General features: G+C 37.4%; 5 protein-coding genes across 5 annotated transcripts; 4 read left to right on the forward strand and 1 right to left on the reverse strand.

Moving 5' to 3' along the window:
• Nucleotides 1-57: 57 nt before the first annotated feature.
• si:ch73-248e21.5 (mucin-2) lies at nucleotides 58-4,106 on the reverse strand. The gene is made up of 2 exons (XM_043235776.1): nucleotides 3,957-4,106; nucleotides 58-3,022 (listed from the first exon to the last, which is right to left on the reverse strand). Exon 2 carries the CDS (start codon nucleotides 3,012-3,014, stop codon nucleotides 1,545-1,547), a length of 1,470 nt encoding a protein of 489 aa, XP_043091711.1. The 5' UTR covers nucleotides 3,015-3,022; nucleotides 3,957-4,106; the 3' UTR covers nucleotides 58-1,544.
• Nucleotides 4,107-4,640: 534 nt separating this feature from the next.
• Nucleotides 4,641-7,227, forward strand: unc119.2 (unc-119 lipid binding chaperone B homolog 2). Its single transcript, XM_043235777.1, has 6 exons — nucleotides 4,641-4,755; nucleotides 5,186-5,830; nucleotides 5,914-6,027; nucleotides 6,567-6,657; nucleotides 6,768-6,940; nucleotides 7,018-7,227. The coding sequence occupies exons 2-6, from the start codon at nucleotides 5,545-5,547 to the stop codon at nucleotides 7,149-7,151; spliced, it is 798 nt and encodes a 265-aa protein (XP_043091712.1). The 5' UTR covers nucleotides 4,641-4,755; nucleotides 5,186-5,544; the 3' UTR covers nucleotides 7,152-7,227.
• A 1,223-nt stretch (nucleotides 7,228-8,450) lies between these two features.
• mmp25a (matrix metallopeptidase 25a) lies at nucleotides 8,451-12,471 on the forward strand. The gene is made up of 10 exons (XM_043235657.1): nucleotides 8,451-8,480; nucleotides 8,989-9,121; nucleotides 9,213-9,372; nucleotides 9,780-10,075; nucleotides 10,416-10,595; nucleotides 10,685-10,769; nucleotides 10,837-10,916; nucleotides 11,225-11,374; nucleotides 11,650-11,928; nucleotides 12,011-12,471. The coding sequence occupies exons 1-10, from the start codon at nucleotides 8,454-8,456 to the stop codon at nucleotides 12,262-12,264; spliced, it is 1,644 nt and encodes a 547-aa protein (XP_043091592.1). The 5' UTR covers nucleotides 8,451-8,453; the 3' UTR covers nucleotides 12,265-12,471.
• Nucleotides 12,472-13,136: 665 nt separating this feature from the next.
• srrm2 (serine/arginine repetitive matrix 2) lies at nucleotides 13,137-21,941 on the forward strand. The gene is given in 15 exon segments (XM_043234868.1): nucleotides 13,137-13,326; nucleotides 14,729-14,983; nucleotides 15,546-15,641; nucleotides 15,732-15,914; nucleotides 16,094-16,177; nucleotides 16,283-16,348; nucleotides 16,435-16,464; nucleotides 16,551-16,664; nucleotides 16,907-17,039; nucleotides 17,311-19,241; nucleotides 19,573-20,203; nucleotides 20,206-20,273; nucleotides 20,355-20,453; nucleotides 21,212-21,322; nucleotides 21,407-21,941. Coding segments are annotated over 14 exon segments (3,849 nt in total). The 5' UTR covers nucleotides 13,137-13,326; nucleotides 14,729-14,735; the 3' UTR covers nucleotides 21,462-21,941.
• A 580-nt stretch (nucleotides 21,942-22,521) lies between these two features.
• Nucleotides 22,522-25,981, forward strand: thoc6 (THO complex 6). The gene is made up of 13 exons (XM_043235314.1): nucleotides 22,522-22,673; nucleotides 22,901-22,992; nucleotides 23,126-23,190; nucleotides 23,293-23,396; nucleotides 23,547-23,584; nucleotides 23,681-23,729; nucleotides 23,894-23,965; nucleotides 24,462-24,564; nucleotides 24,682-24,731; nucleotides 24,859-24,921; nucleotides 25,156-25,266; nucleotides 25,375-25,503; nucleotides 25,650-25,981. The coding sequence occupies exons 1-13, from the start codon at nucleotides 22,659-22,661 to the stop codon at nucleotides 25,728-25,730; spliced, it is 972 nt and encodes a 323-aa protein (XP_043091249.1). The 5' UTR covers nucleotides 22,522-22,658; the 3' UTR covers nucleotides 25,731-25,981.
• The last annotated feature ends 803 nt before the right edge of the window (nucleotides 25,982-26,784 follow it).

Genomic DNA, 26,784 nt, shown 5'->3' on the forward strand with positions numbered 1-26,784 from the left:
AAAAACTGTACATTATTATTCACTAAAAGGTTGTCGACTAAGCTCTCACTAATTATTTTTGTATCAATGTATGTATGTACAGTGTAACAATACAAATGTTTGTTTTTTGAGGGTTTGGAATTTTTTTGGAAAATACCTAGAAAGTTTGAAATATTTCAGCAATGTGTTAAAAATTTATTTGATTGATGTGGGCCGCATTTGACTTTTCCAAAGTAAGAAGAAGTACTGTTTACATATTTTAGTTTGTTTAATATCCGAGAAGCGTTATTTTGCTGGACTTTTTAAAAATATACTTATGGAAATATGATGTATTAACTTACATCGAACTTACATTTATTAGACAATTAAATAATATAAGTATTGTACACTCTTCTTCAGTTTTAAGTTAAGATGAGCTTTGATGTTACAGAATAGTGATGAAGAACATTCTTAGATTGTCTAATGTGTGTGTTTGTTAAGCAAACTGAAAAAGGTATACAGAGTTATATCTACACACCAAAACAAGCTGTGCATGTGCGTACTTGCATGAAATGAAAAGAACTTCGCAGAGAACATTTTAATGGTGACTTGAAACATAACAACAAAATCAAACTAAAAACAATTCACAGAACTGAAACATCTCATTCTGAAAAACAAATATTTGCTATCATAAGTACCCATGCTTTGACCAAAATCACAAATTATCGCGTCATCTGTGAATTTCCTGTCTGTTAGCAGGACCCTCACAATCAGACCTGAGACTGCCTTTACATGCTTTGCAAATTTCCTACTTCCCAGTTCAGAGGTTATCACGAGTTTGTTGTGTTGAAGTGCTTTGTTGTTAAAAAGAACATAAATTATGAATCACGTTTGGTTGATTCTTGCCCATTTCTCAGGTAGAAATCTTGGGAAAGCAATGCAAATGTTTTGTGGGAAATAAATAAACCTTAACAGTCACTATATATCAGTGGTGCTCTTCTCCGTCATGTTTAAAGCTTATTGCCCACCTCCTAGCTCAGAAACTAGTTTATCACAATAATCTAAATATGATCTTCAAAAGGCTATTTATTTTTTTCATTTAGAAAAAAATCAGAAAGCATGTGATAGCAGCAACAGGGTTTTTTTGTTTTATTTTATTCAGTATTTAATGTCAGCTCTATCCACATACAATAATACAATCAACCTAAAATTAGTTAGTTTGTTTTTTTATGTGCAGCTGAACACAAATCCTTCTGACAGTTAAAGGTGAACAGCATTCAGACTGCTTTTTTAGTAACTCAGATAAAGACTCAAAATCCCACCAAGGTCAATGCACAGAGAAATTTTTGACTGAAATTTTTGCACGTTCCAAAATAAATATGACCTCATGTTGCGTCAATCACATTTACACACTGCCTCTGAAACCTTTGTCCGTCATAAATACAATTTGGATCAGGTTTGATTTTCTGCCTTTTCACATCTCTAGCAAGCATTTTGATATGGAAAGGGTGGCAAATACGAAAAAACTGGAGCCTGAAGGTATAACTGTCCAAACATTTTCCTTTGGAGCCTTTCAAAACTTGTGACTACGTGTCCTCCGTCCTCTCCTGCTTCACACGTCTGTTTGCGTACCAGAACTCTGTTATGTCGTCCACAGTCACTCTAGGCTGAATCCACAGGCTGTTCTCCTCATTGTCCTGTTCCCGTCCTCTCCTCTTCATCCTCCTGCTGTTCTTCTCCTTCCTGTCGGCCTCCAGCGTGGATCCGTTGATGTACCAGAACTCCACTCTGTCCTGCACCGAAGCTTTGGGGTCAGCCCAGAGGCTCGCCCTCTCAGACGCCTGACCTCCTTTTGCTCTCCGCTTCATCTTCTTTTTGGAGACCGACAGACGCACCCAAAGGAAAATGCTTATTCCTAGAAATATGGTGGCGGTCATGGCTAAAGTCCACAATGTGAGGAAACAGACCAGCATGGATTGCCGAGAAGGTTTTGTGTCCAAACATGAAGGCCACACTTTGTTTTCTGTGTCAGTTTTGTTTGTACTGTTGTTTGTTATATTTAGGCTGATGTCAGTTACGATAGAGATGTTGGTACCACCGGGTGTGTCTGTCCCTGTCCTGTTTTCTCTTCCTGTGGTTGCTGTGTAGTTTGTGAAACTGTTTATATTCTCCTGCGTCGTTGAGTGATTCACTCCACCTGTTGAGGTGTGATATTCAGTAACCGTGGCGTAACCTTGTGCTGCTGTGGTCATGGGAGAATCTGTATCTTGTGAAGTTGACCATTTGTTACTCACTGTTGCATCCCTGACATCGACTGTATTCGCTGCTGTGTCGTAATGTTCCTGTCTTTGCTCACTTGAGGACGTGTAACTTCCCTCAGTGCCTCGTGTTTCTCTCGACTCTCTCGTGTTAGCAAATGTGGCCTGGGTGGAGTTTGTTTCATAATTTCCTTCATCGACTTTCGTTCTCTCATCCTCTTTCTCTGTGGAGTATTTCCAGGGAACGGTTGAGACACCGTCGACCGGGTCCAATAAAGTGTCTGATAAAGTGTTTACAGTGCTCTGAACAGAGTTGTAACTCACACCTGGGCTTGTTCCGGTTTCATTACTGTCATCCTTTCGCGGCGACAGTCTTGCAAAGTTAGTGGGAACTGTTGTATGACTTGTATTTGCATCGCTCATAGCCATGTTACTGGCATTGTTTACACTCTCTATATCATCCATCGTGACATTTTGAGATGGAGTACTGCTGGTTGGTTGATGCAAGGATGCTGTTTCCTGTGTGGCTGTTGCATCTGCCGTTATATTTGGCTGTGTTTGCACTTCACTGGGTAAATTTGTTATGGTGTCCTGCGTTGTTGATGCGGTCAGAAGTGAAAAAGACGTTGTATATATAGGGACCGTCGGCTGTGGGTTCGTTTTTGTTGTCGCTGGAGTTATTTGTGTGGTTTCAGTGTAGTCACTTGTGGTGTTTGTTGGCAGTGTGTTGAAATAAAGAGCTGGAATGATGAGGAACTGAGTGAACCACACCGTGATGGACAATAGTGTCATCTCCATTGTGACTTCTGTAAAAGAGACAGACAACAGACAACGTGACAACATGACAGGAAAATAAACGAAAACACAAAAAGCAAAGTTCGGTTCACCAATGCATTAAGTACCTGTACTCATCAAATTACAACAAACTTTTTCAAATTTAGATGTGCTCAAAATACATTAAATTGTGTTGATTGAAATTTTAGTATATTAGTGTATATAGAGATTGGCATTAATAAAAAAAAATATATATATATAATTTTATACACACACACACACACACATGTATGTCTGTCAATTGTAGAGACTTTCCATAGACTGCTATTACTGTTATCCTGACCAAACAGTATTTTCTATTCCCTAACCCAAACCCACCCCTTACTGAAAACTTGTTTGCATTGTTACACTTTCAGATAAACATAATTTACTTTTTTTTTTTATATATATATATATATATATATATATATATATATATATATATATATATATATTTGCCTTATTGGAGCAGCAGCCCAGTTCCTACAATTTCTGTTTTAACTCTCTTTGTGAGGACATAACATAGTAACATAGTACACACACACGCGCGCGCATATCATGTTTTGTTACAAATGTCTGCTATTATTAATAGAAGTATTATTTTATTTTATGTACAAAAATCGTTCTGAAACCAAATTTCTGAGTGTGTTTATATACTTATATACATACACATACATAAACACTAAAATACAAGTCAACTCTATAATATTTTGATATTTGCCTATTGAATGTCTTATTTCCGCTAAATACCAGTTCTTTTACTTTCATTTCTCTGATCTGACAAACACTCTAGGCCTACAATGAACGCGACATGCATCACAAAATGGCATAAACTTTACACTGTGCTTAAATGTGATAAGAATAAATGAGAACTCATACATAAGATTTGTCTGCATAACGTAACATTTAGTTTTAAGTAAACTCTACCTGATGTTCAGAACTCATCACGGCTTCTCTTCCTGATGCACCGATTTCTTCGCTTGTGCTGTGGTGCCTTCTGGGATACTTCTCTTCCGTAAGCTTTCAAATGACATGAGGAAATGACAGTTTGATCACCATGCCAACTGTGGGATGAGGTGAGAGGTTGGGGTGAAGGAGGATGTGGTTCAGTGACTCCTCCTCTTCCCTCCATCGGTGCTGCTGTGGAAAAAAAAACACAGAGATGCGAACACATCCTGTTGACTCATTACATTACATACATCAAACTCACTAGAAAGATGTGCTGACAAGGTTACGCCTATATGTCATTTCCAGCAACTTTCTTAACATTTGATTTAACATAAGATATTAAACAACTGAGACGGAACATATGGAATAATGACTCCTTTAGGAGGAGGTGCAATAATTATTCATTAAACAAGTATGAAAAGTATTGTTTACACCTTTAAAAAGTATAAAATAAAAGATCCATAAAGGCTTTTACCAAATTATAATAACAGTAGACTATGTATGTGCAATCATTTTTGCTGGGTTTATATACGCACATACCATGTTTATCCTCACCGTAAGTGAATCTGTATTTTATGTTTGACTTGTAGGTTTGCTCATGTCTTTTTTTTTTTTTTTTTTTAAACAGGGTTTATTTAACTTCCCCATGATGTCATCTGCCTATTTTGACTAGCCTATACAGAGTGACATAATACATTTATTTCCGAAATGCTATAGATTTGGATTGGATATACAGCCTTTGACATAAAGACATAGACCTACACTATCACTCAACAGTGTAAGATCAGTAAGAGTTTTTTAAAAGAATTCTCTTATTTTCTGCAAGGCTCCATTTATTTAACCAATAATACAGTAAAAAAGTAGAATTGTCAAATCAGTTTAAAACAATGTGTTATAAAACAGAAATATTAAATAAAAAATATATTGTATGGTTTTTTTTATATTTTAGTATATTTTTAAATACATTAATAGCTTTTTAGCAATTATTACTCCAGTCACATGATTTTTCATGAATCAATGATTTGGTGTTTAATGAACACTCTGATATAATTTATTTGAAATTGAAATCTTTTGTCATGTACTATCGCTCTTTTATTAATTTGCATCCTTGCTTAAAAAAGCATTATTCCTTTCAATATTGTATTACCTCAAACATTTGAACATCAGTGTATGATAACGTGGATTTCGTTGTTTGTTTGACCTTCTAGGCCATTGCCCACCAGTTGAGAAGACCTGCTAATATATGAATTATCACACTTCTATCTCTCAACTTTGATTATTCATTTTAGTCCTGCAGACTTCCTTGTCCTATTCCACTCTCTTAGTTTATCTCAGATTCCTTTTTGTCCTTTCATTGACGCCATAGTTGCTGTGTCCGTGTTTAATTGAGGATTGTCTTGGATTAGCTGTTTGAGAAAGCCTTAATCTGTTTGAGTCACTGAGACACAGTTTATGAGAGAAGAGCTGAGGGTAATCACAGAGAGTGCCAGGCAACAGATGCGTCTCTGTTAGTTAACCTGAGAGAAACGTTTGAGGAAAACCACATCACTTTGGGCAAAGACTTTAGATGGACAGTGAGGGTGTCAAAGAACTGCAGAGTGAGGAAGACATGGAGCAGGAAATGTCCTCTGAGAAAGACGAGGACAGCGAAGCAGAGGAGGAAGAAGAAGCCGAGGAGGATGAGGAGGAAATGGCAGAGATGCAGGACAGAGGGGATCTGAGGGACATGGAGGTCTGGAATGGGTTTATTTCGGGAGCAAGATTTGCAGCTGAAGAGGAGGCGCTGTTGGACTGGAAGCCGGGTGACCCCGTGACCCCTCAGTACGTCCTCAGGCTACCAGGATACACAGACGGTGAGGACACCCGTTTATTTGGGTGCTTTTATTCTAAATCTGCAATACTTTCGTTTCTTTACTGTTATTTCTTATGTGTACAGACTACCTTTGCTCCCCGGAAGACAACATCTACAATATTAGCTTCTCACGATTCAAAATAAGAGACCTGGAAGGTGGATCGGTCATTCTGGACCTAAAACGACACTGTACTACAGGTACATTAATGCCCTTTTTAACACTTATTTTGTTTCACATGGGTGATTTTGTAAAAGACATAACTTGGTTGTGTGTGACATTTCAGATTGCATTTATGCTAATGAGGAGCCAAACATGTCCTTTGACCTCTACTGGGCATTATGTGCAGTAGCATTTTAAAAAAGGTCTTGAATTTCAGACATTGTCTTTAATTTTTAGCACTTATTCTAGTATTTTCAGTTCATTTAGTGATGTTATTATGTGATTTGTGTCACGTTTTTTGTGTTTATCAAATAATAAAGTGTCAAAGCATTGCATTTTTTAATATTCTTCTCATTCTAATTCATATTTTGAATTAGCACTTGTTTTTTCCTTTGCAGATTATTGTCATCTTTGTTTAGTTTTTGGTGTTTCAATGTGCTTTTGTAATTTTTTTTTTAATTTATAGGCTATTTCAATGTAGCTTTCATTTATTTTAGTTTCAGATGCAATATTTTAGATTTTCCAGTCAAATAGAACAACACTGTACTAAATGTCTGTAAATTTTTTTCTCTCACAGAAATAATGGATGTTATAGAGCTGGATGCCGGACGTTTTATTCAGTATCATTTCAGTCCTGCATTCCTCAATCTCAGGGAGATTGGAGCCACGTACGTTTTTTTGTTTGTTTGCATTGTTTTTTGATCTGTAGCCTTTAGAATAGATCAACGTTTTAATCCGAATCAGCATTTGCATAAAGTGTAATCTCTCTTCTGAACAGGCTTGAGTTTACAGTGGGCGGTAAGGCAGTCAACAAGTTTCGGTTAATTGAGAGGCATTACTTCAGGGATCTGCTGCTGAAGACGTTTGACTTCGAGATCGGTTTCTGCATCCCACACAGCAGAAACACCTGTGAACACATTTACTGCTTACCAGATCTGGATTCGCACACAAGTGAGTATTACACAAACTTACACTGCATTTCACAACTGTGTGAGAGTACAGTGTTGACTATGTTATTATTATTTCAGTTGAGGACATGATCAACCACCCTTTTGAGACGCGGTCAGACAGCTTCTACTTCGCCAATAACACACTGATCATGCATCATAAGGCAGAGTACTCCTTCAGCCAGGGACTGGAGCTCACTGAGAACCAAACCTAAACATCAATCACAGTATGGCAGCAGAATATACAGAGTAGTGCTGTATATTTGGTTTCATAAACCATAAACTATATATATATATATATATATATATATATATATATATATATATATATATATAAACTAGGAAAGGGTGTTTCTTTGTTACTTTACCGATGTTTGTGCTGGAGATATGTTGTGTTGCTTGCACACTAATAAAAACCTTTATCAGAAAACATGCTGGTGATTTGATGTTTTATCAACTCAGCAAGAATAGACGGGGTAAAGGGAAGCCCAGATGATGATTAAGAGAACAAACATCTTGAGGATCCATAACATGCATGGTTTATTTATTTATTGCAATTAATGTTTCCCTTTATTCATTCACTCGCACTGAAGCTCATAACATCCTGTCTATTTTTATCAGAACACAATGCATAGTACCCTTTCCTCTTATCAGGGGGTCTTGTGCCTCCAGCATAATTATAGAAATGGGAAATTATACTGTTTTTATACTACTGCTTCTTATTATTACTATATACATGTATGTGCGTGTATTTATGTATGCGATTAATCATTTGACAGCACTATACATATATATTATATTTATTTCTGTGCTGGCAAAGCTGAATTGCAGTTACTACAATCAAATGATCCTTTAGAAATCATCATAATATGCTGGTTTGCTGCTAAAAAAAACAATTTTCATTGTTGTTAATTTTTAAAACAGTTGTGCTGCTTAATGTGTTTGAGCAAATAGTTGTATTTTTCATATTATTATCATCTTCTGTAACATTATAAACATCTCATTAAATATTATTAATTTCTTTATTAAAAACAAAACAACAACAAAAAACATACTAACCCCATACAATTAAACTGTGATATAGTTTATGGCCTGTTTTAAGTGCCATATGGTTATTCATACAAAGCAGTGGTGATCAGGGGTCACACGTGCATTCATGAGGTCACACATTTAGAGGATGCTCCCACTGAGGGGAAGAGAGGGAGAGAGAGAGAGGTGCAGGACAGTATTGATCAAAACAACTCCCAGCCTCTCGGGAAGTAATCTGAAACGACGGTCAACGCGTGACTCTGTGGATCTCAGTGAGTTTAGCATCATTTTTTGTTGTAGATGCTTAAAGTTAACAATATTCAGCTGCACTCTAGGATATCGTGCTTCGATATTAATAGTGTTAATAGTGTTGAAACACTTACTGTGCTAGTTTTAAGGGTTGAATTTCACACTGAATGACCATGACCGCAGTGCTCACGGTGATCGGCGCCACGCTTCTCGGTGCCGTGAGCGCGCGACCGGCGCTGATGCCTGATCAGTACGCGCGAGGAGTGGTAAGAAAATACTCGCGGAGTAAAAAAGCTGAGCATGCATTGAAATATTTTCATGTAATACAGTATTTTTAAAGTATATTTTAGCTTATATCGAATGCAATGTTGATCAGATAAGTGTCAGAAATGTGTCATTTGTTTTAAGAGGGCAATTGAAAACGTAAACTTTCAGTATTTAAAATTGTTTCGAAGAAATCAATAATAATAATAATAATAATAATAATAATAATAATAATAATAATAATAAAACAAACGAAATAAATGACCTATCTGGGTCTATTTTGGATGATCACCATAAATTACCATTAAATAGGCTAACTAACTAATACACAAACTAACATAAGGATGGAACAAACTGTGCAGAGATTTAAAAATAAATATGTTAAATTATGCATCTTTCTACATACAGTCTGTGTAAATTTCAAGTTCAACAGCGCTTTCAGAACATGTTTTTTTCCTTGCTCTTTGTGAATGAATCAAATGAAGTGTGAGTTTTTCTTTGTGTGTGTAGGACTGGTTGGTTCGGTATGGGTATTTACCCTCTCCAGACACTCTAATTGGTCGACTTCACACCAGGGAGGGTATTGAGGAAGCTGTCCGTAAAATGCAGCAGTTTGCTGGTATTGAAGAGACTGGCAAACTAGGTGACAGTTTAAATCCTAGAGAGCACTGTGTACCATGATATTTCTGTTACTAGCTCTGATGATTCCACTTTGTCCATTTGTCAAACTTTAGATCATGCCACTTTGGAAGTGATGGCCAGACCTCGCTGCTCTCTCCCGGACACCATCAGCTCTGAGGATCTGCTGAAAGGAAAGAGGAGAGGAAAAGAGAAGCTAAAGAGGAAATACACTCTGCCAAGATTGAGATGGGACAAGACCGACATCACCTGGAGGTGTGATCTTTAAGTCTCATTGAAAAAAAACTGCTACAGTAAAAACATAGTAATTGTTAACTAAGTTATCTTACCATACAGTGAAAACTGCTATTTATTTATGGTTTTTGCAATTACAATATAGTGTAAGACATACCCACAAGTCCTTGGGTAACACATCACATATGCTTAGAATTTGTATCAATAAATGTATATTTATTATATTTAATCATTCAATTTTATATAAATTATATACATTTTGTGATTAATATTGCATTGCTTTAGTGCAATTTGTGTTACCATGTGTTCAATATACACAAATATTGGGGTTACACTTACAATAAACTCTGATTCATCATTTTATTTATGTGACCCTATCCAGAATATTCATGTGCAATAATCCCATGTCTTTCCTTTCTTTTCCTCAGTGTGCAAGAGTTTCCCTCTCCCTCAATGTCTCCCACTCTGCATCCAGGGCTGGTCAGACTAATTCTGACCTCTGCCCTCCAAGTATGGAGTGATGTCACACCTCTACGTTTCCACCCCTCTTCATACGACCCATCACCACAGATAGAAATCAAAGTCACCTTTGTCAGCGGCTACCATGAAGATGGATATCCTTTTGATGGCAGGGGGGGCACTCTAGCACATGCATTCTTCCCAGGAAAGGGAGATCTTGCTGGTGACACACACTTTGATGATGGAGAGAGCTGGAGCTATGGAGGTAAATTAAATGCTCTATACACTTTTTGGGCACTGCCATTTGTAAGTTTTATGGGTATAGCATCCGGTCTCATCTGCGTCCAGCTATTTTTAACTGTTAGTTTTGCAGCTTAATGTTATAAATTGGTCTCTGATCATGTTATTTTAATGCTTTATCTTAATTATGCACATACTGGTTTGTAGTCCAGGCCATTTTACTGTACGTTGTTATTCTTGTTATCTAACGAACGTTCAGGAAAAAGGTGGATCTTTGTAGATGTGACATTGATTGTCTACAGATATTCATTGATAAAAGAACAGGAAGTTGGACAGAAGTGCTTAAATTTTTTGCAATTTCACAGACTGGAGCAGCTCCACAGATTTATTCACAGTTGCAGTGCATGAGTTTGGTCATGCTTTAGGCCTGTTTCACTCATCCTCCAATGACTCCATCATGAAGCCTTATTACCGTGGTCCTGTGGGAGACATGCACAGCTTCTCCTTATCCCTTGAAGACAGACTGAAAATACAGGCGCTTTATGGTACCTAATATTTAAAACATACATAGCTTGTCTAGATAGGTAGGTAGATAGATAGATGCCTATTTTTTTCATGGTTGTTTACCATACAGGAAAGAAACAAGCTTTTAAACCTTCTGCACAACTCACCACAACTCATCTGCCCCACTTCTCGACACCAGCTCCTCCTCCCTATGAGTGAGTAACTTTAATCACAGTTTCACAATGATTGTTATATTTTTCCTAATGCTGTTTTAATTTTCAGCCCAGAAACCTCTGCTGATCGCTGTCAGGGAGGTTATGATGCAGTCGCTAATATCAGAGGAGAGGTTTTCTTCTTTAGAGGTATAATGTTTGACCATTCAAAAGAAGTCTGTTATGCTCATATTTGTGATTGAATAAATTTTTTGATTTTAAAAATGTATTCCTTTTCACAAAAGTTTTAGCAGTTGTTACTGTACTCTTCAGTATCACATGATCGAAAAACATTTCCTATAATTATCAAGGATAAAAACAGTTGCTGCTTAATATTTCTGTGGAAAATGCAATACATTTTTTTCAGAATCATGGTATCCTTGCACAACGTATCCTGAAAATGACTGTTAGAAAGTTATTATAAAAATTCTCTTCCTCAACCATTTTCTCTTTATCAGGTCCCCACTTTTGGAGGGTACATCATTCAAGCTCATTAATGTCCTTGACTGCAGCTCTGATCCACAGATTCTGGATAGGTTTGCCTTCGGAAACAGCCAGAGTAGATGCTGTTTACGAGAGAAGAGATGGACATATTGTATTCTTTATTGGTAAGAAAGAACCAATATAATAAATACATACATACATACATACATATATATATATATATATATATATATATATATATATATATATATATATATATATATATATATATATATATATATATATATATATATATAAGAACTAAGAACTGAATAGGCTTATATAACTTTAACTTTAATGACTGATAAAAATATTTTAATTGGCTGTGGTAAAAAGGAGCATGTTCATGCTTCTTGTTTATTCATGCTTCTTGTTTATTGTTCATTGTGGTCTTCCTCAGGTAATCAGTACTGGGTATTCAGAGACACAGCGTCCCTCCCTGGTTACCCACGACCACTTTCAGAATGGGGATTGTGCACTTCTGCAGGAGGACGACCAGACAGGGTGGAGGCGGTATTCGTGTGGCCACACAATGGGAAGACGTACCTGTTCAGTGATGGAGAGTACTGGAGGTTTGATGAAATGGGAACAGAGAGGATGCTGGAGGAAGGGTACCCTAAACCAGCATCCGTCTGGGGGATGCCCTCTCACCCTGATGATATCATTGGATTTCTAGACGGTAAGATGTTTCTTTTATCAGAGTTTTTTTTTTTAAATAGTTTTAATTTTCTCTTAAACTATTTTGTTTGTATTGACCTCAGGAGACACTTACTTCTTTAAAGACTCAAACTACTGGATTTTAAAAAGAGGAGGCATAGACCAGGAATCTGCTTCTCCAAAGTCTATTGCTACAGACTGGATGAAATGTGATGGTCACATATTAACTCACACTCCTGAGGTTCCCAGAGGAAGCAAAGATTGTACTTGTGTCCAGAGTACAGCAGCTATAATATGCGCTTTGTCGTCTGTGATATACTTAATTATCATTTGGGTTTTGGTTCTTATAGTTTATTGATAATCTTCATATTATTTGCACAGTATTTACTGTGTTGTTTTTAATGTTGTGATATTGCCTGTGAAGTTAGTGAAAATGTAACTGCCATTGACTGGATAGGAAAGTGTCCACTTGTAATATAGACTGTTTGACTGTTTCTTGAATACTGTGTATTCGGGGCTTTTTAACATTTGTAACATCCTCCTTTCTACATAAATGGCATAAATATAGTACACACTATAAATAAGCAGTGTTTATAAGTACACTAGTAGATGGTCTGGAAACTAACACACAGTGAAAGCTAAAAAAACAATACTTTAATCAGTATTTGATTTGTTTCTGAAACAAAATATTATTTCAAACAAAGATTGCATGTAATTATGCTTTCTGTATTAGTTTTTGTTACATATTGTAAAATAAGACACATGTGTGAGGCTTGTTCTCTGTTTTAGACGTTTTTATCTAAAATAAATTCAGCCAGATGCACACTATAATTTTTCCACAAAAGTACTTGTATTCTACCACTTATTCTAACTAAAGTCATTTATAATAACATAATATTAAATAATTAATAATATTTTTTATTTCACGTAAATGCTGTCTTATCAGTGTTGAACAAAAAGCAACCTATCACAGCTTAAAACAAACAAACAAAAAAACATTTTTAACATTGATGGAAATAATATTAAAATATAGTAAAAATATTTTTTTAACTAAAAAAATCCAATTGTTTTAGAATTTTACAAAAGTTATGTTTTTACTGTATTTTCGATCAAATAAATTAGGCCTTGCCGCATAAGAAACTTTTTTAAAATCTTTGAAGCACGCTTGCGTGGATGACGCAAGTGAGTGGATTGTGGGAAATGTAGTCCAAAATTAATCCCCGAAGATTATCGCGAGGTCTTCTCGATGACGTCCCAATGAGCGTTACCTGTTCATTCTAGCCAGCGTTGCGTACGTCGTTTTTATTTTACAAGGATTATTCGCTATAGAATTGGTGGGTTTTAGCTTGTTGTGCCACAGTTGTTCGGTCTTTGGCCTGTAACGGTTCCACTTTTGTTCTCTCCCTGAGCGGGATCAGAGGTACGTAGCACACACGTTACTGAAGCTCAACGAGCAAGTTAGCATGCTGTACTGTTAAGGGAGCCTCCTAGCACACATGACAAAGTTAGCGCGCCGGAACATCTCAAATGCTGTTATACCAGTAAAAAACTGAGTGTATTAACTGAGTAACGTTGTTACATAAACACCAAAACCGAAAGAGAACCGGCGGTTGTTGTGTGGAGGAAGCATTAGCAGCACAGGAGGCCTCGGCCTGTTGCTGGTTTTAAGACTGTGTTTAAGACTTGTGGGCGCGATACAGTATCATTGTTTTAAAGTACTATGAACAGGATACCTAGACCCCATGTTAGACATAGTGTGGGATGCGTTTATCACGACTTTAATGCTAGATTTGTAACATATGATTGTTCAGCTGTGTTTTCTGTAAATTATCTATGTAATTATTAAAAAGCCCTAGACTTGACCTGTTTTACTCGCCATATTCACGTGATGATGTTTTTTCTTTCCAGTCATGTCAGAGAAAGTGCTAAATATTTGTATTTCTTATGTTGTTAGTGATTCAGCACATTAAGAATGTATTTAATGTACATGTCTTAGGAAAGTCATTTGTTTAGGCTCAGACTTGTTCCTGGGCACCCCCCAAACAGTCTCCTTAATCAAACACAACTGATTTAACTCATCGGCTCATTAAAAGAAACTCCAGGACCTGAAATAGGTGTATCAATTAAGGGAGATGCACAAAATGCGCAGTGTTGGGGTGCATCCAGGCTAAATTTGCATCAGGGTGTAATTTGGAAAAACATTGTACATTTGAAATTCTGGGCATTTTAGGTTTGCATGAATTCACCACTTTTTTTTTTTAATTATAACCCAATACAATAAAAGTACAATTTATGAAAATAAATTTCACTATTTGATGATATAGCTTAAATAATATATAAAAATGATCAAGGATGTTTTAAATATGATGTATTATTTATATCCTATCAAACATCAGAAAAATGAACAAACAAAAAAGAGAGAAAAAAATGCCCGAAATTGCCCATAATTGCATTTTTGCTAAACTTAAAAAAATTGATTATAGCTAGTTCTTTACAGTTTTTAACCCCTATTTTGTCAATGTTAAGTATTATGTGTTTTATACAAACTTGCATTCCTGCTAAGGTCTCTAAATGAAGATTTAAAAAAATATATATTGTATATTGTTAAAAAATTATATATTGTTATATTGTGATGAGTTGGTAAACAGAAACTAATACTTTTGTAGTAATAATACCTTCCTTAACAGTTTACATATGTTTAGTGTATTCTCTATAAAAAAAAAGCATCCAAAATAAACATATGCAGAAGGTGCTAGCAGCACTCACTTATGATATGCAAAGTTGCTTACTTGTGAGTTCTCATGCTATGTCTGGCCTTTCAGAGCAGAGATGTATAACGGTATTGGGTTGACCACGCCACGAGGCAGTGGCACGAACGGCTACGTTCAGCGTAACCTGTCCAGCATACGTGTGAAGAGGAACAGGGACGAGCGTGGAGGAGAGCGGGATGAGAAAGACAGAGAGAGACTGGAGAGCCAGCTGAACAGACAGCCTAACGCTGATATCCTAGAGCACCAAAGAAAGAGACAGCTGGAGGTGAAATGTGCCGAGCTGCAGGACATGATGGAGGAGCAGGGGTAAGATTAAATAAAATGTGAGAATATGAGTTAATGTTCTGCATGTAGGGAATGTAGCGTGGCAGTGAGTAAAATGAGCACATCAAATGTAAGTTGTGTGCTTTATTACTCAGCTTTAGCCAATTTTATATATCTCTTGCTTTAAAAGATTTAGCATGACTGAATGTTGCCATATTGTGTCAATAGTCTTGTTTTCTGTATTTCTGGTTTGTTTAAAATGAATTAAGCTAGGTGCACACTGTATTCATTTTGTTTGGAGTCTATAAGATAAAAAAATACACATTAAATGCTTTATATTAAGCTTTGACACTTTATATTGTTCAGAGGTGACTATTTATGTTTATAATGTTATACAAAAGATTTATTTTAAATAAATGAAAATAAATGACATTTATTGTACTGTAGGTTTGATCAATAAATGCAGTCTTGAAAATATAAGTGTCCGAAGTATTCAAGTGTGTTCAAATGTCTCTGAGCTCTACGGCTTGCTTTGGTTTACGATGAACATTTTTTTGGAGTAGATATTAAGGGCTGTGTGTGACCAAGTCATGCTATGTGACAGGTACTCTGCAGAGGAGATTGAAGAAAAGGTCAACACTTTCCGTTTGATGCTGCAAGAAAGAGAAGAACCTGCCCCTCCTTCAGCAGAGAGGCCAGTGTGAGTATTTCTTCAGATCAGGCTTTTAATGGCCTTTTCTGTGCAATGTTAGTAGTTTCATTCCCATACGTGTTTTGCTCTTTCTCACAGTGTGACTGAGACTCACGCACTGGCAGCTGCTAACCAGCAAAAAAATGACCGTCTGAGAGAAGCGTTCGGTATCAGCTCTGACTACGTTGACGGCTCATCCTTTCATCCTGACCGGAAGGAGAGAGAGAAGGAGAAGAGGGAGCAGGAGAGGCTGGAACGAGAGAAGCAGCAGCAGAAGTACCAGTGAGTAGATGGACAGGGTCTTATCATGAGGATTCACTTTTTTCCTTTATCTTTTGAGATGAAAGAGCTTGATGTGCTTGAAAACGTAGTGTAACTTTCAGAAGTTCGACCTTTGATGTGTTGTGTCTCATCTGAGTACTTACTTTCTGTTCTGTCTTTCTCTCATCATTTTATTTCAGGATTATTGAGTCTGATAACTTGGATTCATCTCCGGAACGAAAAAAGAGCAGGAAGAAGAAAAAGAAAAACAAAAGCAGAGAAAGGTGAAGTGGAGAATGCAGTAGTTTGGAATACTAATACATTTAAACATGAATATTTATAGAACTTGAATTTTATAACAATTGAGTTCATTTTTACTCTTGTTACAGCTCTGAAAGCCCTTCACCCTCTCCTCGACGAGAGAAGAAAAAGGACAAAAAAAAGAAAAAGAAAAGGTTTCATTTAATAATATTTAAATTACAATATTCTGTTAGTTCATACTGGTATATGATGCATTAATTGGGTATTAAATATCTTTCAGAGAAGAATCGGTGAAGAGTGACACAGAGAGGTAAGTTTTCCCCACCTTATCACTGCAAGTTATTTTTGATAACTGTATGTACTATAAGTAAAATGTATGCATTTGTCGTCTTGCAGTTCATCGGATGACAGAGAAGCAACCAAACGAAAAAGAAAAAGGAGTGACAATGAGACTCCACCTCCCAGTAAGAGCCGAAAACGTCCGAGTGCATCCTCTAGCCCAGCTCACAGGTATGTGCACACTGTGATCCGTAATATAGTGTGCCCTCCCCTCAGATTTAACTCTTTATTTTATTAGCAATTGCAAGAACATATTCTACTCTATTAAAAATTAAATTGTCTATTAAATTGTTTTTATTTAAAATAGTTTGAATTTGTATGCTTGCTCAGCATTTGAAATGGTGTAGTTTATCAAAAATTTTACTAATTGGTGAAAGTTTATGTAAACAAACATGCATGACTTTTGCTTTCAGCCCATCCCCTCAAAGAGGGAAACCACAGAATAAGTCAGATTCTCGTTCAGATGAGGGGAGGAAAGGGAGATCCCCTGACAGAAGGCGCCGTGGTCATAGTGAGGATAGTCCAAAAAGGATGGAAATCCGAGAGGTAATGTGTTGTTTTGGAAGCTATAGAGGCATATTCACATTGAATTAATCAGATGAAATAATTACGTTGTTTTTCATTCTATTAAGTTTCTAAAAATGCACCTCATAACCTCTGCACTGAATGCAAGAACTTGTCATGGAAACACTTGATGCCTGGGCTAATTCCTTCCTTGAGCTAGATTAGTTGAGCAGTTGTTCAAGTAAACCCTCTGACTAGTTGATTTTTAAAGTAGTTTGGCACCTTCTTAATTTTTTGTTCTCCCCATTTTTAGAGGTCACCAAGACGCTCAAGAACACCTGAGCACAGCAGAAGAGATAAAGGGCGTGAACGTGAAAGAGAACAAGTGCAAGAAAAACCTCAGAGAAGACGACTTGACTCCTCTTCGCCATCTCCTCCACCAATTCGGGACAGGCGACCACGGAGCGAAGAGAGAGAGAAACCCCCTCAGACAAGAAGACATGACTCCTCTTCACCATCTCCACCACGCAAGCAGCAGCGAGAGCGGCGACAACGAAGCGAAGAGAAGGACAAACCCTCTCAGCGGAAAAGACAGTCTCGTTCTCTGTCCCCCAAGCAGCAGAGAGACAAGAACCGTGGGGACAATGAGAAAAAGAACAAAGGTCAAATAAGACATGACTCATCCTCGTCCCCATCTCCTCCTCCTTCTCCACGTAAAGACAGAACAAAAAGAGGACAGAGTGGAGAGAAAGAGAAACCCGTTTCTGACAGGGAGAAGAAGAGACATGAGGACAGATCGAGAGACAGACAGAGGAATATCGATAGAGATCTTCCGTCTAGTAGAAAAGATGACAGGGGGCGGGAGAGTGATAAAGGGAAGGAGCGAGACAGAAACCGATCTAGTGACTCAATGTCTCCTGCTAAGCATTCACCTTATGCCAACGGAAGGCAAAAAGAACGAGAGCATGAACTGGAGAAGGAACGAGAAGAACAGCGAGAGAACAACAGAAGACGGGAAGAGGAGATGAAAGAAGAAGCTTTGAGAAAAGCCAGAGAGAGTGACAGAGAAAAGGAGAGAAACCGCACGAGAAGAGAAGAAGTGTCTCGATCAGATAGGAAGTCTTCCTCTAGCGGTCTGCTTGAGGACAGACGAGGTGCCAGAGGAAGTGAGACGGAACAAGAGGTGGCCAAGAAAGACAGGAGAATAGAGAAGAGTCCTCAAGACCAAAAGAAAGACAAGCAGATGCAAAAGGAAAAGCCTGGTAAGAAAGGCAAACTGAAAGCTGCAAGCAGCAGCAGCAGCAGCAGCAGCAGTAGTAGTAGTAGTAGTAGCAGCAGCAGCAGCAGCAGTGAAAGTGACAGTGACAGCTCCTCCTCGTCATCTTCGTCTTCCTCTTCTTCATCATCTTCATCCTCAGAAGATGAAAAGAATAAAAGTGCAAAAGACAACAGTGCTGCTGGTCGGTCAGTTTCTAACGCTGTCATAGCTCAGGCTATTGCACGCAGAGAGAAGGAGAACCGAGGAAGGAATGCAGAGAATGATGAAGGGAAAAAGACATACCCTCCCACACAAAGACAGAGCTCACCCCCCGAGTCCCAGAGAAAAAGGGATGATGCTGATAAAAGACAGCGAGATGTGGAGAGAGAGCGAAGACCTGGCCACTCCTCGTCTCCTTCCATGGGATCTAAAGATCAGGAGCGTGGAAAAGAGAGGTACACTCCCACTGAGAGTTCAAGCCCACCTCCCTCGCCCCCCCAGAGAGGCCGTGACAGGTACACCCCTTCAGAAGAAACCAAATCTCGGAGCAGAGATCGAGGAGGCGAGCGATATAGCCCATCAGAGCTGGAAAGAGAGTCTTCACTTCCCTCGCCTGGCAGAGGACGAGACCGACAGAGTGACCGAAAAAAAGATGCGTCACCTTTGTCTCCGAGGGGGAAAGGAAGGAACGACGTGCCACAGGTCAAACAGATGGCTTCTCGACCTTCACCAAAACGCACTCCACCTCGACAGTACCAGGACCCACAGCGCTCACGATCTCCCAGCCCGAGACGAGGAGCGAGGAGACCTTCACCTTTACGAAACTCATCCCCTTACCGACGAGACCGCAGCCGGGAGCGCCTCAGAGAGCGAGAGAGAGACAGATTCAGGGCAAGACCAGTGAACAGAGACCGGGAGCGTTCCAGGGAGAGAAGAACAAGGAGCAGCAGATCTAGGAGTCCCCGAAGACCAAGTCCTCTCTACAGGTTAGTCAGAGTACAAATGTTTTTGGGAGAACCTAAGCTAGATAACCTGTGGATATTATTTATTTATATTTATTCCTATAGAATATTCTAATATGCAGATTGGTGTTTAAGAAACATTTATTATCAATCTTAAAAACAATTGGGATGTTTAATTTTTTTATTTGTTAATTTTTTTTTTCCCAAAAGAACAGCATTTACTTGATTCTGAACTTTTCTTTAAAAAATAACATTTATTAATTCTGCTCATCATTACATTTATATGTGAAATTTAAGTTTAAAATAAAATTCTGTAATTGGGGTTATTACAAAGATTTTCTCTCCCTGTGTCCAGGTCTCGTCGTTCACCCTCTCCTCTGCGCCGGCGCAGAAGTCGCTCACTATCAAGAGAAAGAGAAAGGGAGAGAGAGCAGGAGAGGAGGAAGAATCGAGAGCGAGAAAGGCAGCGAGAACAGGAGAAAGAAAGAGAAAGAGAGCGAGAACAAAGAACGAGGGTGCCACCCAAAGATCCCACTCCTCCACACCGGTCTTCATCGTCCTCTTCCTCCAGTTCATCCTCTTCAGCCTCGCCATCTCCTCAAAGACAGATGAAGGGTGTGAAGTCTACAGATGCAGAGATTGACAGAACAAGGGAAATTGATGGACAGAAAAAAAATAAGCAATCAGAAAGGAACTTAAAAATTCCATCTCCTAAAGACACCCATCTCCATTCCAACCAATCGCATCAGCGCTCTCGCTCCCGTGAACCACCTGTCCGTTCTAGATCACCAGTGACCAACCAGTCACAAAGCAGGGATCCACCTGGTGAACGATTAAGAGGCCAGTCCCCCTCATCTGTCCATGAGCGGCACCACGGACCACCAGCGAGAGGAAAGACTGCCGTGAATGGGAAACCAGAGAAGGAGACCTCAGGCCAACAGCAGAAGAGAAGCAGCTCAAGCTCTTCATCTTCCTCATCATCTTCCTCTTCTCCTCATCATCATCTTCATCTTCCTCATCTGATAGCTCAGACTCTGAGACAGAGAAAGCCAAAGGGTAAGTGCCAAATCATTCTGCATTTATTCAGTTCATTTTATGCATGATACACTTCATTTACCCAGTGTTCTTTTTTTACAGGGGTGTTAAAGCAAGTGCAAATAAAGAAGCTGTCAAGAAAGCCAAAAGCCGAGCTTCATCATCATCCTCATCAGAAAGTGAAAAAGATCAGACAAAAAGGTGGCATATCCCCGCTAAATAATTTTCCAATGCATTCGATACAAATTGACCCTTAAGGTTTGCATGCATAAACCAACATTCCATTTTTTTTTTTTAGGTTAATAAATTATTAAAAATGCCATATCGTATATCACATTGGCTGTGATTTTATAAAAAAAAATTAAAGTACACTGTGTGTTTTTTTTTATCATGGCACTTCTTTTACACACAAGCAGTTCATGATCCAGTGATTTCAGCATCTCAGAGTGGCTTGGTTTACAGCAAATTGTGTTGCACACAAATTCCTTTTGCATCTACTCTGAATCTGGGTCACTTGCAATGTGTGTTTGGGAACGCAACATGAACAATCTTCCCAAACGCGTAATGAGGAGCGCTTATCAACTGCCTGTTGTCAACAAAAGAGATGCCTTAAGTGTTCTTTTCACTTTTGCACCATGTGTGCTGTAAAATAAAATATTTTTCTTGTGAATTTACAGTAAATGTGGAAAGTAGTATTTCTTTTTTTTTTTTTTTATAAATTAGTTAAACTTAGAGCTATAGAAACATATTTTAAGTGTCAGTTAATCATAATAAAACTTGTTAATAATGAATAACTGCTAAATTAATAAAACTGTTTATTTTTAAAAAAGAAATCTATCCATTCAGTAACCTTTTTCAGCCTGAAATAAGTCGCATTAGATACGTTGTTACCATGAATTGCATTCCGTTTTACTGCTGTACTAAACCACTATCTCAATCATTTTCTTTGAACTTTGCAGTCCTCCACGGCCCAAGAGAGTGCCAGCTGACTCACTGAGAGACTCTAGGTCACTCAGTTACTCCCCTCCAGCGAGGCAACGAAGACCTGCACATTCTCCACCGTCACGACGGTCAGTTCTTAACAGATCTACATATTACTGTCATTTTCAACCCCCTGCTCTTTCTAATATTGATTTCAATGTCTTTTCCACCAGCACCGCAAGCAGGAAGTCGAGAAGCAGATCTCCAGACAGTCGAAGGAGGAAATAATTGAACCTTTTTTTTGTTTTCTGGACTCTTATCTGACCCTCACTGAACTGAATCATCTCTGTATCACATGGAGACTGGAAATGTGACTAGTTTTAATGGTGGTATTTTCACCATTAGTAGAGGAAGGTCTCTCAAAACCTGGTTCTTTGTAACTCGTCCCAAAAGGGAGGATTTATTTTTACTTTTATTATGGTGTAATTAATGTTTAAGAACAGGCCAGCTGAGACACTGATGCTCTCATCAACTATCGCTCTGTGCCAACAGAGGCTGGACACACACACACATGCACGCACGCACACACACAAAATCACAAGTGTCTGGTGGTTTCTGCCTGTCTGCTACATTGTTCTGAATGTAGATGAACATCTGTAATTTGGTGATCAGAATGAACTATATTCTGTTCCTGCGTATGTGGACAGAGTATGTTCCTTTTTGTTTATTTGTGGAAAAAAAAAAAAGAAAAATAAAATGGCAGTAGAATCTTTTTGTCTGGATATTTAGTTTAGGTGCTGAAAGAGATGCTGATACTACTATACAGCACATTGGAGGTTTATATGCTCTTTAAAGCTGAAGTGTAAAAAAAATACATTTTCTCGTTGGTAAGATGGGCAATTTTCATGTTTAATGTTATTATATTAAGATGATAAAATAGAAATTAAAAATAAAATTAAGCCTGCTTTAAGGTTAAACGGGTCTATTACAAAAATGCGCCATGTTGTACGTAGCTTTCCACAAAATACTATTATTAAATGTAAAATGATTACACCTGTAATCAAAAAGGAATTATTTTTAAATATAATAATATAAAATTTTGATGTGTAGTTTACAGTCGTAACCCATCATATCTAAGGTAATGTGGGTAGTCGCCGCGGAAACTACTGAAGCGGACGAGTCCATGGCAAATATAGGCAAGGTCTCTGCAGAAAGGTAATTGGTGTTACCACATCGGGTGTTTTCAGACTATGTTACCTGATTCATAGCGGGCCTAGGGTTAGGTCGGGGGGATCATTTTAATTGCATGATTGAGAGACGCCCAACTTTTGCTTTGCAGTGACTTCAATCTTGTCTGTGGGGGCAGGTTGTGTATTGCGTCATATTTACGCGACTCTGTTTGAAAGAGCGGCACGAACAGGCTTTGTATGGGAATTAGCCGAAGATTTTCCAAGTTAAATTAATAATTTAATAAACTCCAGGAGCATGGGTCCAGTTGAGGTACGTGATACGATCAGGATGACATTCAATTGATCAGAAAGCAGATGTTTTTATCTACCGAAAACTATATAAAACATCGTTCAGCCTGCGATGTAAGATTAATCATGTTATAAGAGTTTCCACAAATGTCTTATATACATTTTTATATGCCAATAATTGTATTTATGCACACAAAGAGGTGTGAATAACTGTCATTCTTGTCCGTGGCACGTTTCTCTTTCCTCCAGCTGCTGCATATGTCCGTGTTCTCTCAGAGTTTCTCTCCATGTGGTCGTTTCCTTGCAGCGGGTAACAACTATGGAGAGATCGCGGTGTTCAGGTAAGAGAGGAGTGTAATCTTGCAGCTAACAGCAGTTTGAGTGGCCTTAATAGCCAGGAGGTTTCATAATGTTTGTTGATGTTTGACGTTAAAGTGTTGTCGTACTCGCTCTCACTAGTCTCGTTCTTCACAGTCTTTCAGCTGCACTGAGTCCAGATGCTTCAGAGGGCAGCCAGAAGCCCATCCTTAACTTCACTGGTTAGACCTTTACTACTTGTCCTTGTTTATCCAGCTCACACATATTAAAGTATCCAGTGTTGCAGCAATTTCAAGTGAAAGGGCGTTTTTGTATCGTTTCAGCTCACGATGGTCCGGTGTTCACTCTTCTCTCCACGGACACTCATCTCCTGAGTGCTGGGAACGGAGAGATCAGTGCCTGGAGCTGGGCAGAGCTAATCAAAAAAGTGAGTCAGTTGTTCAGTAAACGTTGGTGCATTTTTGGGTTTGGGGTTAAATGTGTATTTCTTTTCATTGTTGTGCTTTGTACATATGGATCCTGTAAAAGCCAAAAATATTTGCTCATGCGCATGTTTTGAATATTTTTGTCCCCACAGAGCACCAAAGCTGCATGGACAAGAAAACCCAGTTATGAGTAAGACTAAGTTGTTGGGGTTTTTTTGACTTTCACTATTGTGAAAACTATCTGAATATGATTTCAAATATTTGTACAATGTCTCGTTCCATGCAGGACTAGTCTTGAAATACCAGAGATCAATGCAATGATCATTAACCCAAGGGTATGTACTTAACCTATTTTTGTTGGTTGTTCCTAATGCATGCTATTCTCACAACATTTATATTGCTTAACTTCCATAAACAAACACATAATTGAACTTTATGTATAATTATCTATAGTTAATTTACCAATTTAATGCTCTTTCTTGCCCCTTTTTTTGCTCAGGACAACAGCTTGGTAGTTGGAGGAGGTGACAATAACATTCACATCATGGACATGGAGACTGGCATCTTTAAGGTTAGTTAGACTACACCTTTGTAATTCCATCAAAAATATTAAAAACTAAAAAAAAAAATATTTTTCCCCCTCTTGCACTGCTTAAATAGGGGGGTTCTCCAACTATAGAAATTGTTACTGCAGACACACACTATACAGACTTCATATACAGACATTTTTAACAAATTTTTGTTTATTAATTGTAAACAGTTACTTAAGGTATACTAACAGCTGCTTTGGTTTTTGAGAGGGCAAATGGATGGAGATAGATAGATAGATAGATATATATATATATATATATATATATATATATATATATATATATATATATATATATATATATATATATATATATATATATATATATATATATATATATATATATATATATAATTTGTTTTAATGTCTTAGCCTCTAATGGGCTACATGTTCTGCTTTAAATATATAATTAATAAATAAATTGCAACACAGTAGGATCCTCTTAATGTTTGTCCCCTTTGTGTTGTTTGTTCTGCAGTCTGCACTAAAAGGCCACACCGACTACATCCACTGCCTGTGCTTTAAAGAAAGGGAAGGGGAGATCCTCTCTGGTGGGGAAGATGGTGCTGTGAGGATATGGGGTCAGTGAATGACACTGGATAGTTTCTTTGTCCCTTACTTTTTTTTTTTTTTTTGATGAAGATTAAATCAGGAATAATGAAACATTATGTAATGAAAGTATGTACTTCCTCCACCAGACTCCCGAACAAATCGCCCAGTTCACTGTATTGAAGTTTTCAAATATGAGGTAAAACACTCCTTTCCTTATGTAGAATAAATAAGCTAAAACAATGCATTCATGCCTCGAAGGAAAAAAATACAGCACTGAAATCCCACTCTCTCTCTTTCAAACCTGCTCTGGAATGGCGGGTCAGGAATGCGCACGCCCCCAGTATGGGAAGTGGATAAGCTGTCTTGCTACGGACTCTGATTGGATGGTAAGCCGTGCTTGTGATTGGTTGGCAGTGACAGTGTAGCTATTGTCTTTATTTGTTCTTGTTTATCTCATTTCGGCTTTAACTGCATTGACATGCTTGTTTTTAAATACCTCACTTATTATCTGCACACTTATAATGGTGTCCTGCTCTCTGGAATGCCCCACTATATAGTATGTTATGATGGAATGGCGTAATGCCCCTATTGTTGTAAAATGTTATCTATTTCCTCTCCAGCTCTGTGGTGGAGGCCCATCGCTCTCATTATGGCACCTCCGTTCCATGTCCCCCACCTCTGTGTTCCCTTTGCCCGGCTGTCAAAGGGAAGCTGTCTTTCACCAGGACCTGGTGAGAAGGACTAGTTGTCAATTTAATGTGACGCAAATTGCACAATTTTATTTCTATTTATATACAATTAAATGATTTTTTTTAATAATATATTGTGTTGTGGTTTAGATCATGTCAGTAGGCGAGGGGCCGTATGTGTCCCACTGTTTACATGGAGGGACAGTGAAAGCTCAGATTCCCTGCACTCCTTCCTCACTCAACACAATGGCTCTCAATCTCAAAAACACTGAACACAGGGTAGGTGCACCCGTGATTCGCTTTGCATGATTTTTTTTTTTTTTTTTTTTTGCAATATAAGATGCATCTTCATCGGCTATGTTTGTGGAGAGTAAATATTTGTGAGTGGAATGATTGTAACCTTTACCCAATATTCATCTTTCCAGGTTATGACAGTAGGGGGCAGCAGTCATCAAATTGATGTGTTTACCAACTTCAGTTACAGAGCCTTTTCTCTGTCATTTTGAGTACCTCAACATTTGTTTGAATCTGAAATCTGTGGCAAATTTTTAAATTGCGACTTGCTAAAATGAAACTAAACAATGTATTTTTTTATAATAAACTTTTTTGGGTTATTGTTCACTGTTTTTTCAATGTGAGTTTTAGCTTTACATTTGAATCGTGCATTTTAGTCTGAAAATGATTTTGAAGGTGCATTTGGTTGTGGTTTTTTTGTGTGTGTGTGAAATACTAGTAAAATACACAAAGTATAATATTACTCCTGTGCATTTTATTTTTTAATTTATTATTTGCAATGTTCATAACTTTATCTAATCCTACATACACTACCAGTCAAAAGTTTTTGAACTTAGATTTCTAAAGGTTTTTTTTCTCTTCTGCTTACCAAGCCTGTATTTATTTGATCCAAAATACAACAAAACAGTGAAAATTTGTAAAATATGTGTAATATTTAAAATAGCTGTTTTGTATTTCAATATTTTAAAATGTAATTTATTCCTGTGATTTCAAAGCTGAATTCCTAGCATCTAAATCATTCTAATAATCAGATTTTGTTGCTCAAAAGTACTATTATTATTATTAATAATAATATTATTACTATGTAAAACAACTGAGTAGATTTTTTGAGGTTTCTTTGATGAATACAATTTAAAAAAAAAAAAAAAACTGCATTTAACTAAAATAGAAACCTTTTTATAACAAAAGTATTAATTTCTATAATTTGTCGACCTGAAAAAATTATTGTTTAAAATCTGTTACCATCATATATATATATATATATATATATATATATATATATATATATATATATATATATATATATATATATATATATATATATATAAAACATTAATATTAAATGTTACAAAATAAATTTTGAAATGCATTCAAATAGAAAGGAGTTATTGTAAACGTTAAAACATTTCACAATATTGCTGCTTTTGCTTTATTTTGAATCAAATAAATGCAGCCCTGTTGAGCAGAAGAGGATTCTTTAAGAAACACTAACACTTTAACATTAAAACCGGTAGCGAATACAGTATTCCTATACGCGAATCGAGG

This window comes from Puntigrus tetrazona, chromosome 3 (genome assembly GCF_018831695.1).
Source record: "Puntigrus tetrazona isolate hp1 chromosome 3, ASM1883169v1, whole genome shotgun sequence".
Classification (NCBI taxonomy): Eukaryota; Metazoa; Chordata; class Actinopteri; order Cypriniformes; family Cyprinidae; genus Puntigrus; species Puntigrus tetrazona.